This window comes from Amborella trichopoda, chromosome 8 (genome assembly GCF_054954075.1).
Source record: "Amborella trichopoda isolate Santa Cruz 75 chromosome 8, AtrichopodaSantaCruz75HAP2 v2.0, whole genome shotgun sequence".
In the NCBI taxonomy this organism is placed as follows: Eukaryota; Viridiplantae; Streptophyta; class Magnoliopsida; order Amborellales; family Amborellaceae; genus Amborella; species Amborella trichopoda.
The window spans coordinates 40,601,250-40,614,900 of NC_142343.1; the positions used below are offsets into that span (position 1 = coordinate 40,601,250).

Sequence of the window (13,651 nt, forward strand, 5' to 3'; positions counted from 1 at the left end):
GAAAATGTTAGGGTTGGGGTTAGTCGCATAAAAGGTGTGGTCTTGATTTTTTTTAATTTTTTATTTTTTATTTATTTTTTTTGTAACTTTTCATTTGTCCTTCCTCAAACCAGTTACTCTCAAATTTATCAGTAAGTCATGCCAGAAGTAGAGGGAGAATAAGTAAAGAGAAAACGTTCCTCTCAAATTTATTATTTTGACATTCCTGATGAAATTATGCTTCACATTCTATCGTTCCTCCCCATAGATATCATCTGCAGGCTCAGATGCGTCTTGGCAACAACTTCGTGGCTTTCAGGACTTTCATGGCGCTTTCAGGAATTTGCAAAAATCCATTCTCTCTCCCCCACTCTGCCTTTTGACACTATTGCCTTGGTCTCTGATTCCTTTGTCATTGGAACCAGCAACCCCTTGTATTTTGAGTGTAGCTTGTCCTTTGTTCGGGTCTCAGAGAACTTCACCAAAAAATATTTGAATAAATGCCTTCCATTGGACCCGATAACTTCACCCAAAAATATTCGAATAAATGCCATTCATGGGACCTCTGGAGAATGGCATGTTACTACTTGCAGCACTGGCATGGTGTGTTACAGAACCTATTCAAGCCCTTATCCTACTATTCATGTGCTTAATTCTGTAACTAAGGAATGTGTCACCCTTCCATTGTTCTGTTTAGAAATTTGCTGTCGGAAAATCTTAGGGTTTTATTCCAAGAACCACACTTTCAATTGGAGTAGGGAGTTATTGACATGACTGGAAGCTGGGAGCTTTCCATGTTGAGCTCAGCCACCGGGCATTGGAAACAAGTTGCAGGTTAGCATGTCTTGGAAGGAGCCGGCTATTTGAGTGGGTGGGCTTGGTTCTTAGGACTAGGGAGGTCAAGGACAATTTGATATATGGAGTAAGAAGCCTTAAAGCTTATTTCACAGAACAAAGCATCCATTATCTAAAAATAAAAAAAGAGTAAAAGAATCCTATATTTACTGAATCAACATAGTAACAAAAAGGAATTTCAACCTTCATTTCCACATATATGCATTTTTTTTAATATAAAGTTTGACTATTCGTATTGATAATTACAAAGTGAGAGAACAAAACAAAATTAAGCTTTCCACGTTATTTCCAACTATATGCATTTAAGCCACCTCAAAGCTCCATTCCCCAATACAAGGACTACTCCACTTCAAATCTCATTTCACAAGCCAAGGCATTTACAATGTATAAAAAAAAAGAAGAGAAAGCATTCATATTGACTTTCGGAAATCTCATCCTTGAAATTTATTTCTAGGAACAAGAATCCATTATCTACCAAAAAAAAAAAATTAAAAATAAAAAAGAAGCCTACATTTACTAAATGTTAACATAATAACACAAACAATTTCAATATTCATTTCCAACTATATGCATTTACACAGAAAGCTTACGGACTTAAAAACTACGTTTAAACTCCCTACCAGTAGAAAATGACAACGAACTGCCCGAGCTCCATAATAATAAAGCAGCATAAGTAAGCATCCTGCAAAGAAAGAAAAAAAAAAAGAAGGAAAACAAAAAGAACAAACACAAAGAAGAGAGGAAAGCAATACTGTCAAGTAACCAGTAGTTAACACTCCTCCACTTGAACATGAAACAGGTTTAAAATCCCCCCATTTTCATTCACTAAAAGTGTAAGTTCTGTTTTTTCTGTCTAAAATGGACATAGAAGTCTTGGGGGTTTGCATTTGTTCGTTTTCAAAACTATTCGGACCAAACACAATATAAAGAAACAAAATCAGAGTGATTGTTTGCAGCCCAAAGAATTTAGCGTCGGTGAAAAGGGATGAAGTCCAACATGGAATATATAATCTTTAATATAGATCATGAATATGAAAAAATAAATAAATTTTAAATTTTAAATATTAAAAATAATAATTATATTAAAAAAACATTTGAACCATAAGTTACAATTGTTTTTAGATGGATATGGATGTTTTATACCTCTGTACAGCATATTGTACAAATGTGATCCAGCCCCGCAAACAATTGTTCTTTGACCGATGGAGTAGGAGTAAACTATGCTCATGAGGGAACATATAAGGGAAAGTTACAATAACCCCCACTAATAGATTCCCTAGGCAACTTAACCTCAACTATACTCCTTTTCTCACTTTTGATTCCAAATTTAAATTTCTTAGCAAATACCCTTAGTTATAAAGAAAGGTAAAATAAAGACCAAAATACCCTCTGGAAAGCATGCGGTCGGCCACAAAATGGGGGCGGTATGGCAATTTGCTTCTGGAAAGCATACGACCTGGCATAAAATAGGAGCGGTCCAATTCAAAATGGGGGCGGTTCGGCACTTTGTTTCTGGAAAGCATGCAGTTCGACATAAAATTGGGGCAGTTTGGCACTTCGGGTATGCGGTCTGGCACAAAGTGGGGGCAGTCCGGCACTTTGGGCATGCGGTTCTATACAAAATGGGGGCGGTCCGACACTATGGGTATTTTTTTCAAAAAAATATGATTTGTTTTACTTGGAGGTATTTACTAGAAGGAAAATTATTTCATGTGGATTGGACCGCATTTCTACATATGAGGTCTAGAAAGTGTAAAGCATCTATTTTGAAGATGGATGCAAGTAGGCGTTCCCTCTAAAAACAATGAAATCTAATTGTCTAAATGTTTTCTTATTAGAATTATTATTTATAGTTTTAAAAATTTATTCATTCTTTCATATTCATGATCTCCATGTTAAAGATTACATGTCCTTAAAAATCAAGTCTTAAAATCTATCTCAATAATAGATTTATTAATAGGCCCGCATTTCTACATAGCGTTCTTGATTGCATAGAAACCGGGTCCTTACTCGAAAAGTTCAATTTGAGGTAAAAGCTAAAAAACAAGAAAATTTGTTTAGGGTAGTTTGCGCTTCCTTTTGGTTTTTTTTGTTGGGTGAGGTTTGTATAGGGCCGAGGCTCTAAACAATCAAATCAGAGCCCACCTTCAAATAGTATCGAGAAATGTGGTTTCAAAATTGAAAATATTTGTGATAGCGTTAAAATATATTTTCATCTTTAATTATAAAATTGAAAGCTTAAAAAATAGTGTAGATCGAGCGGATCTATAAAAATTTAAAAATCTTGAAAATTGACGGTCCAAAAATACGTTACAGATATTTTCATGATATTTGAGCAATTTTTGAGGTGGGCTTTAATTTAATTTGGTTGTTTAGAGCCTCGACTCTCTACCAACTTTATTTTATTTTATTTATTTATTTATTTTAATTTTCCCAACATGTAATACCTGCGACGCGAAGGTGCGAAGACCCCGTTCTAGAGCGAGAAGAAATGTCCCCTGTTTCTCTCTCTAGGTAGCTTTTACGGTTCCTTCTCAACTATCTTCAAGCCGCTTACCCGCTCTCTCTCTCTCATCTACCCCTCTCTCTCACTTAGGGGAAAATCAGAGTTGAGAAAGCGTTGCCATGAATTTCCTTGTTTTCGAATCCACTCGGACTTGAGAATGCGTTGCCGTGAATTTCCTTATTTTCGAATTCAGATGAGAAAGGGGAAAATCAGAGTTGAGAAAGCGTTGCCATGAATTTCCTTGTTTTCGAATCCACTCGGACTTGAGAATGCGTTGCCGTGAATTTCCTTATTTTCGAATTCAGATGAGAAACCATGAATGTCTTTCTTTTCGAATTCAATCAGAGATGAGAAAACGTCCCCATGAAATTTTCGAATTCAATCAGAGATGAGAAAACGTCCCCATGAATTTCCTGACGACATTTTGCTCCGCATTCTATCCCTCCTTCCGGTAGAAATCATCTGCAGGTTCAAATGCGTATGTAAATCATGGCAACAACTCCTTTCTTCTAAGGATTTTGCGCGAATCCATTCTCTCTCCACCACCTTCCCATCGGACACCATTGCCATAGTTCCCGTGCCCTCGGGCTTCTCTGATGCGATTGCCCCTGTGCGCACTGGCTTCTCCTTTATTCGGATCACCCCAGAAGATTCGATCGAATCCCCTCCGCTGGTAAGGCCGCCATCAGGAGGTGAGAGTCTCACTCAATTGGCCTGCAGCAATGGCATGTTGTGTTATACAACCTACTTAAACCCCAGTATCCATGTCTGTAATCCTGTAACAAAGCAACATCTCACCCTTCCGGTCCACCCTTATTACCTTCCGGAAATTATAGCGTTTTATTTCGACCCTGTGAACCACAATTTCAAGTTGTTGATCGGAAAAGAGCATGCTGTGTTCAGCTCAGCCGCTGGGCATTGGAAACAGGTTGCAGGCTTGCCAGCATCCACATCGTGGCAGCGGCCGGCCATTTGCGTGCGAGGCATTTGTTACCAAGTTTGCAGAGAAGACAACCAGAATATGTTGTCTGCCTTTGATATGGAGACTGAAAGTTCAGAACGTATTCAAATGCCTCTGCAAACCATGAAAGAATGTAAGAAATGGTTACTCAAATTGGTGGAGTGGAAGGGCCAGGTTTGCTTGGTTCATAGGGCTGGAGATTGTGAGTTTGAGATATGGGGGCTGATCGAGGAAGATAAGAATTGGGAGAAAGTTATCAGTGTCCCAATCAATGAAAGATTTCAGTCTAAAATTACTTGGAAATCGCTCGTGGTACCGCATTGTAATTCGCTCTTTGTTGCTCAACTCGATTGGTGCAGTGTTGATCTCTCTTTACCTGAGAATGAGCATGGGAGAAGGAAATCAAACTGGCAATTCAAGTGGCATGATCCAATTGGTTTTGGTGTTTTACATGGCCTTTATCCATTTACTCCGACGCTTAATTATTTGGGCAGCTAACTGTGCCTCTGATTTGGTTTTTTTTATTCTGTGTTTTCTTGAGAATAATCCTTTTCTTTTATGTTTTAACACAGGAGGCCCAAATTATTATATATCGTACACCTTTTAGTAAGTTAGCCATGGCCTTCTGGGATTCTTGTGAAACTTTGAAAGCAATAAGAGATTTTCAACCATTAATCCTGACGTACTAACGATTGCTTCTTATTTTTCTTGCTTTTTGTTTTTTCTTCTGTGCGTGATGTCTAGTTATGCTGCTTTTTTACTTATCAAGCTCAGGACGGTTGGATTGTGATTTCGCACTTATTGCAGAGTTTAATCTGTTTATTTATTTTTATACTCTTTTTGTTTCAATGTGTGTAGTTGGAATTGGTAGTTGAAATTGTTTTCGACTCAATGTTAAAACTCTGTAAATTTATGTTTCTTTTACTTCTTTTGGTTAATAATGGATGATTGTTATGTGAATTAAGCTTCAAGGTGGGGTTTTTCATAAATCAATATCAATGCTTTTCTTCAATTTGTTTTGATACGCCTTATTTTGTGAATTGAGCTTTGAAGTGAAGTAGTCATCATCTTGTGAATGGAGTTTTAAAGTGGAGTACAACTTGCGTGGTAAATGGAACTTTGAAGTGGATCGGTCCTTGTGCTGTGAATGGAGCTTTGAAGTGGAGTATCTTGTCGTAGGCTTAATTTGGGTTAATGAAATTAAGGTTTGATCTGATTGAAACTTGTAGATTGTTTTTTGTTTGGGTTAATGAAATTAAAGTTTGATCTGATGGAAACTTGGAGATCGTATACTAAAAGCACAAAATTCAATGTACACTAAACATGTAGTTAACATACTAAATCCATTTATCTTTATTACAAGGAGATCATTTATCTTTAGTACAAAGAGGTCGAAATTGATGATTGTTTTTTTTTAAAACTTTGAGTCCGGTCAATGACACTTTTACAACAACCCGATTTGAATTGTGGCCTGTTTATACTTAAAATAAATGGTCTCTTTGTATACTTTTCCTATTTTATTTATACAAATATATAAGTTTAGTTTTTTCTATGTAATCTTTAATCATGCAGATTTCTATAGTCCCAAGATTTCTCTATGAATAGAATTATGATAATGGTGGTGGATCCTTCCATGGTACATATGGTGTGATTGGCTGTGTTTGTGGGATCGCCGATAGGAGGACATGTATACCAGATTGCTGCTACTAGGGGTAGCAAAGGGCTGGGCCTGAGACGGGCCGGCCCTGGCCCTAACCCGGCCGTAGTCCAGCTACAATAGGAAGGGATCCTGCAAATTAACTTTTAATATGTAGGACTTTGAAATGGCATGGACATTGAATCTGAAAGAATGACTCAGTTAGTTTTCTACACTAATTACGCTACACATCTACTTAGTGGTATCATGGGGGCCAATTTTTGTGAATCCCCTTCCACTACCTTACACTCACTCACCCATGGAAAACGAGCTATTTTTCTGCAGTGCCCTCACAAAGTTGCATTATGATGATACAAATCTATAATATGTGCTTTATTTGTACCTTCAGGAGTTTCTTTTCAGGGCATTCATTAGTTTTTGTCCTTCCTTTTTTTTTTTTTTTTTTTTTTTTTTTTTTTTGAATTTCAACTTGAGATAAGGGCAAGTAAATTAAATGCTAAAGAGCTTTGCAGCTTCAGCTCGGCAACAGGCCGTTTTAGAATTTTGAACGTAGCCCAGGCTTGGCCTATAGTGGGGCCTTATAGGGCGGCCTGCCCAAGACCCGGTTGAAGAGGCCTTTGCTCAGGCCCGGCCGTGGCTTTGTCCGAGCTAGGCCTGGCTAATAGAACCGATGAACAAAAAAAAAGAAAAAAAACTAAAAAAAGGTAGGACCTGGGCAGCCCTATTCTGGCCTTGGTCAGCCTTCGACCCAAGCCCTAGTTTTTCATGGCTGGCCCAACCGGGCTAGGCCAGCCCTACAATGTTTTGGCCCAAACTAATGCATTGTGAGGCAAGAATCATGGATTTCGAGAAGTCGAATTGAGCATCCCAACAATAAGCTTTATTTTTAAAAAATTTCTAAAATAATCTATCTATTGCTAGTAATTTGATGGCTAATAGATGGTGTGTAAAGAATTTAATAATAATAAGTTAACAACTTCCAAAAAAAAAAAAGAATTTATTAGTAAAAAGATAATAACAACATGACCCATTAATAATAAATCAAGAAAGTTTGATCTTAACTGAACTATTTAAGTTATTAGCCCTATTATTGATTGGACATTACCAAGAAATCTAACTCATTGGACATATATCGGTCTCTAAACAATAAACTATTTAATGAACGATCGACATTAAACAAGCCAATTTTTAGGTTTTCAAGCTTCAAACAAAAAACATAAACTGAAATGAAGTTACCACGTAATATATTTCAAAAACCAAGTTTCCAGCGCGGTTGATGAATTTCCAGAACCCGCCCCGAAAATGCCGGACAAAGTTCGGGGTCGGGCTTGGGTGGTTTAAGGAGCAGGTAGGCTCCATTCAGACCATTGACTCTGGAAGAAAAAAATACTCTAGATGCCCAGGGGATCCTATGCATTAGGATTAGGGCTTCCAATGGTCCGGGCCAGACTGCGAATTCGGACCTGGTGTGGGCTTCAGGCCGAGCCCGGGCCACGGGAAAGACAAATATTTATTGGGCCAGGCCTGGATTTTGACGGGCCACCCAAATTGGTCCGAAACCTTCTTGCCCTCTCTGCCCCGGCCTGAACTCTCTCTCTCTCTTTTGTAAACATAAGCTACGGACTAGTCTCAGGTCGTAAATATATGCCCCAAAATTTGTGGTAACTTTCATGATTAGTGGCACATCACAAATTTTAAGACAACCCCCTCTCTCCAATAATTGACCATGACATTCTTCTATGGGATCCACCTGTGACACTGGCTATTAATGCGAATGTGACATGATCCTGTGTGAATGGGGCCTTGATATGAGCACTACAAAAAGAACCCAAAGTAAAACTCGTGGATTCAGTAAAAAGCCCTGCAATTGAACAAAAACCCAAAGCACTCAGGAGCCCTCTCAAAAGCATGTTATCTGTTAAAATAGCAATGGAATTGACTCGATTTCAAATTGATGGCTCATGTAACTTGGTGTCTACAAAGCCCAGCTCACTGTAAAATGGCTGCAGCAAACAGAAGAAAAAGAAAACAGTAACTTTGAATCTCACCTCTTTTTGCTATGGAAAGACATAAGAAGTTCAAGTTTTTTGAGTTTTTCTTTCTTTTTTTTCCTTTTTTTTTATTTTTCCCTTTGCCTTTTTCATGCCCATTAATGTATATTTCATCAAAAAGCTTAAAAGAAAAAAAACAGAGGAGATGTGTATTTCATCAAAAGACTAGAACAACTTGGGTCTACTGCTGATGCTAAACCTGAGGTCCAAGCCCAGAACCTCTTTCTCTCTCTCGATCATCTCCGAAAGTGAACCATATCCGAAGCATAAAATTCAGCTGAATCAAAATCTAACCATCTAAGCATAGAAGCAGCTCCCACCACCCTCATTCGTCAAATGGAGATATCCAGGTTCAACCCCATGCCCACCTCAAAACTTTGCAAGTGCAAGGAACAACAAAAAGCCACTGTATATTGAGAAGGGTATACATAGATGACTAAAATCTCTCAATCACAACAGGGGAAGGGGGCTCCATGGCATCCCCTCCATTACTAGAAGAAGGTGAATCCACTGCCACTGTTACTTGCTCATCTGATGCGGCCGTTGTGGGACTCTCTCTGGTGAGGGTCCCATGACCCAAAGGACTAGACCCACTATTCCACAAAGGGGAACTTGTAACCGACCCATTTTCTCGAGGCAAAGGAGATAGCTTTGGTGATCCTTCTCCCTGCTCTCTCTTCCTATAAAGCCTATCTTCCTCCACATCATAATAATTCCTGGTTCTCACCTCTTGAGCCAGAGAACAAGCACAGCAAAACAACCACTGAGCGCAATCAGTCACTGCTGGTTTCCCACAACAAAACCCATTATCAGGAAGATTAAACTTCTTTCTCATTTGAATCCTCCAAAAGCCACCATAAAGCAACCCAAAAATACACAATACAACGCCAGTAAAACCTAAGGCTTCTCTAACAACCTCATTGTTAATATTGATAGCAGCCAAGTTAAAGATCCAGAATGGAGCCGAACATAGTAAAACAAATGTGGCAATATGAACATACATGTTACCAAACCTCAACCTCTCCATATTCCACCCAAACACACAGAAAGTGCAAAAAACGGTGAGATAGGCCAGATACACATCATTCCAAAATTCAAATAAACCTCCTCTCCACTCAGGCCTTGTCTCCAAGATCCTATTTTCATCCTCCCTCTTAACAAATGAGTACCTCTTCTCCATGGATTTTCTTAACATACAGGGTCTAGGCCTCGATGTGTCTAGACCAGCAGTAATCTGAGCTTCCTCATCGCTTTCAGGTTCATATTCCTTTCCAAGAGGACTTACAATACCATATATTCCAGCAAAGGCTGGAGCAGCTATGGCCACTGCTAAACATAAACCGACCCCAATTGGGGGGCGCTGTGATCTTTTATACCCCCAATTCAAACCACATAGTGCATACTGTGCAAAGCAATTGACATGCAATAACATTACCACTATCATCATATGGGTCCATTCATGGGGTTTATAGGTTCCATTTTTGCAATAAATCTTTCTAAGTTTCAGTATATCATCAGGTCTCCACCTGCATAAAAGGGCAAGGTGGTAGAATCGCTTAGGGTGTTGGTAGAGACACATGAGAGTGAAGAGTGCATTTAAAATCTGGTTATTGACCTCAAACCAGGCATCCCTTTGTGATTTTTTTGGCAAATCTCTGTTCAACATGCCAGTCATGACTAGAAAGAGAATTGCACCAGAGATGGCAACTGCAATGATCCAAACTAGTAGGGCTAAGTTCAAGGGATTCTTGATCCATTCTTTGCATAGATTTTTTAGGTGAACCCAATTGATACTTCCTATAAATGGAACATTGAAGCCCTCTTTGGTCCCTTGGGTGCTTGGACGAAGAACCGAACGTGAAATTTCTTCTCTCTCCTCTGCAATGCGTCGGAATCTGGCTGAGGGAGAAGGTAGAAGATTTCGAGAACTCAGTCTTAGAAACCCTGCTCTAGTTGGCAGATTTGTGATGAAGATTGATTTCTTGGACCTAGGGTTTTCATTATTCTTGGAGAGAAAGCCCTTGTTAGATGTGGAAGTGTATAGAGATCTTTGGTCACCATTTCTTTCCAAATTAACTGACTCGTCACCACATTCTGAAGGTATGTCCACTGAGGAATTTCCAGTAGCTTCAGGGATCATTCTTCTGTGGAACTTGAGCAAAACCAAGAACCCAATAATCCTTGAAAAAAATCCAAGAATCCAACAAGCGTGTTTGGATGGAGTTTCTTAATAGATGCTGAACTCAACAGAGCACCCAGGCAAATATTCGCAAGATTCCAATTGTAGAGGTCGCATTCTTCAGTTACTCAGACTCATAAAAGACCTCATGTTCATTTAACCAAAACATAGAATCCATGACAGTCTCCTCTTAGATTCTCTCAAATGATCAAATTCATGGAGAAACAGCGATTCCCAATCCCTAAACACACTTGAGTTTACAGAATTTCAAAGGCAGATGCAGATTTACAGAGAAATCCAAGAAAGATGATTCCCAATGCTTCTGTTAAACTGAAGGAAAGGCAGAACTCCCCTTAAATCAGAGTTCAGAGAGCTTCTAAAGACATATCAAATCCACATGGTAATAAAAGAATATTAATGTGAGAAGGGAATGAAAAAAGTACTATGCTATAAATCTATCCCTTTATTGTTACCCTGAATGAAACCAGAAGTACCAAATATTGAGATTTTCATAGAGCTTCAGGAAATATTGCCAAATCCACTGAAACCCCAAGGAAGGACTGCAAGAAACCAAATATTTCTGATCATTCTTCTGCTAATAACACAATAAATTCAATAAGGAAAAGTAAACAGAATTATGCAAAAAGTACCAAAAAATAACATCAATAAACTCAACACCCAAAACCATGAAATCCAGTTTTTAAATGGAATTTCAGTAAATAATTTCACCGTACAAATGAATCCAGCTAAATATGCCAAAACCCAACACTTGAATAACCTTTTTTCAAAAAAGAACAAAGAAGAACAACAAATTTCCAGAGAAAACTAGCATTCAATGCCATTAACCTGAGAATCCAAACACCCAAATCTCCAAAAAGTATTTTTTCCCCAGAAATGACAGTACAAAATTTAGAGAGAGAGAGAGAGAGAGAGAGAGAGAGAGAGAGATTCAACTGTTTCGAAAAGGAGAAAGGCCCTAAACATAGAACCAACATCGGTTACAAGGAAAAAATCCTGCTTCAGAAGAATTCCAGGTGTAAAGATTAGTATAATCTGAACAAAGGGGAAATTCCAAGTCATCTGGTTTACACAGTGATAACTTAATTTCCAAATAAAACCCCACAATTTCAGTAGAAGCCTATACCACGGAGATCTCAAAACATAAACCTAGATCGTTAATTCCAAGAGAACTAGCCAAAGAAGCCCCAATCCATTAAAAACCCAAAATTATTTTCTAAATTCAGTCAAAATCCAGAAGCCCAAAAGACATATCTGTTACAACTTTCCAAAATTGAAACTCAAAAAACTTTAAAAGGCAAGAGCAAAAAGAAACCAAAACAGCAAGAAGCCATGAAAAAAAACATGGTTCAATCCCTCATAAACAACAAAACCCAGAAACTAAAAGGGAAAGAATTACCTTTTTCTCCATTTATCTACATAAATTCAAATATATTGGTCAAAAAAAAGAAAAAAGAAAAAAATAAAGAAAGAAAATGCATACCTGAGAATCCACAAATTGGGGCAGGACTAAAAGATGCTTTTTCCTCAATTTTCTTATGAACTTTATGAGCACAAGAAATAGGAATAACTGTAAATATTCATGTTCAATATGATTTTTCTATGAAAGGAAATTCAATGAGAAATTTTAGGGAATTTTCTTGAATGAAGAAAACTTAAGAGGGGAAACGCCCACTGAGGAGCAGTTTCTATGTGGTGAAAAGTTTTCATTGGGCCTGTTCGTTTTACCAGGAGACCATGGAATCAATTTGTGAGGTGAATATCCAAAATGCCCTTGTAAATAACTTAAAAATGATTTGCATGTCACTATCGGTACGGTTCAGCAACTGTCCACGGCCTCCTCACCTCTCTTATTTCGAGCTCCCGCGGGACCGTACTGTCTATTGATTTCACAGGCAAATCACAATTTAGGTAAAGTTTTGTAGAATATCTAATGCTAGGGATGTATTATATTCAGCCTAGCCACCAAAAAGTTTCCAATGTTGTGAAAAAATATGGAAAATTGTTTCATGCCATGAGGACTGCATTTCTACATTTGTGATTATCGAGGTATAAAGCATTAGAGATGGATGCAAATAGGGTCCTTCTAACAAACAATTGAAAATAAGGATTCAAATATTTTCTTGATATAATTATTATTTTTAATTTTTAAAATTTATTTATTTATTCATATTCATGATTTCTATGTTAGAGATTACACGTCCTTAAAAATTAAGTTAAAAAATTCATCTCAAAAATGGATTTTTAAGAGGTGACTCATTTCTACATGGACTCATAAAAACTGTGTCAAAAAAATATTATGCTATACAATTGAAAATAGACTCGCCAATTTTTAGAATGCATATTTTGCTATAGAATTGAAAACAGACTAGCCAATTTTTAGAATGCAATATCACAATAGAAAAAATTTGGAGGATCTCAAATTTAAGGGATGTATTATCTTGAATCTCTTCAACCTAGCCACTAACTTCAACCAAAAAAGTTTCAAATATACTCTTTATGAGATAGAAAAAATATTATGCCATAGAATCGGATACATGCAATTCCAATTTTTTAGATAGTCGGATTGGTTAAAGAACTCAAAATCAAATTTTTTTTTAGAAAATAAATTCAAAATATCCTCCTATGTAGCTTTCTAACCAGAGGAGCAAGTTGGCAGTATGCTCCTGCAGGAGCATAGTATAGTCCAGTTTGGGTAGTTTACTTTCTTTTGGTAAATTTCTCTCTCAAGATTTCACTATTTCCTTTGACAGTTGCTTTCCCTTGTCTTGGGGTTCCCTATGGTGGTGTCTCCCTTGTTGAGGTGAAGAATAGTAGGTCACACAGGTGAGTTCTCTCTCTCTCTCTCACTAGGTCACACAGATTAGTTCTCTCCCTCTCTCTCTCTCTAGGTCACACAGATTAGCTCTCTCTCACTCATGGAGCTTGGAGTTTGATTCTCTCTCATTAGTTCATATTATAGACCTTGAAGTTTGTTTCTTCCCCCCTTCTATCTTTCATGGAGGCTTAAAGTTTGATTCTCTCTCATTAATTCCTATTATAGACATTATAGTTTGTTTCTCTCTCTTAGGGGTTTGGAGTTGGTTCTCTCTCTAACTAGGTCAAGAAGGTTAGTCCTCTAACATTTATCAGGTTGGTTATCACTTCCTCTCATATGCCCAAAATAATCCAATACTCATTTAATACAATCCTCTTATTTCTTTTATATATATCACATATTTCCTTATTTGAGAGATATTAGTATCATTTTGTAGGAACCAGAGAATAATGTTATGGGCTCACATCCACATGTTAATATTCTTTCTTTTCCTTCTACTATTACAACACTTATCTTGAATTCTTGATAGTGCTCCTTTTCTAAAGGGATTGGGAATCTTGGTATAGCCTACAAATTCTTTTTCATTTTTGATTGATAATACAACTTGAAGCTTCTAGGTCCATCAAA

At 37.6% G+C, this 13,651-nt stretch overlaps 2 protein-coding genes across 2 annotated transcripts; one reads left to right on the forward strand and one right to left on the reverse strand.

Annotated features, from left to right (window-relative positions):
* The first annotated feature begins 3,229 nt into the window (after positions 1-3,229).
* LOC18433535 (putative F-box protein At1g19160) lies at positions 3,230-4,979 on the forward strand. Its single transcript, XM_088874975.1, has one exon. It carries the CDS (start codon positions 3,729-3,731, stop codon positions 4,797-4,799), a length of 1,071 nt encoding a protein of 356 aa, XP_088731101.1. The 5' UTR covers positions 3,230-3,728; the 3' UTR covers positions 4,800-4,979.
* Positions 4,980-8,137: 3,158 nt separating this feature from the next.
* LOC18433536 (PLAC8 family protein) lies at positions 8,138-10,216 on the reverse strand. The gene has a single exon (XM_006843621.4). The coding sequence runs from the start codon at positions 10,147-10,149 to the stop codon at positions 8,446-8,448; it is 1,704 nt and encodes a 567-aa protein (XP_006843684.1). The 5' UTR covers positions 10,150-10,216; the 3' UTR covers positions 8,138-8,445.
* Between the last annotated feature and the right edge of the window lie 3,435 nt (positions 10,217-13,651).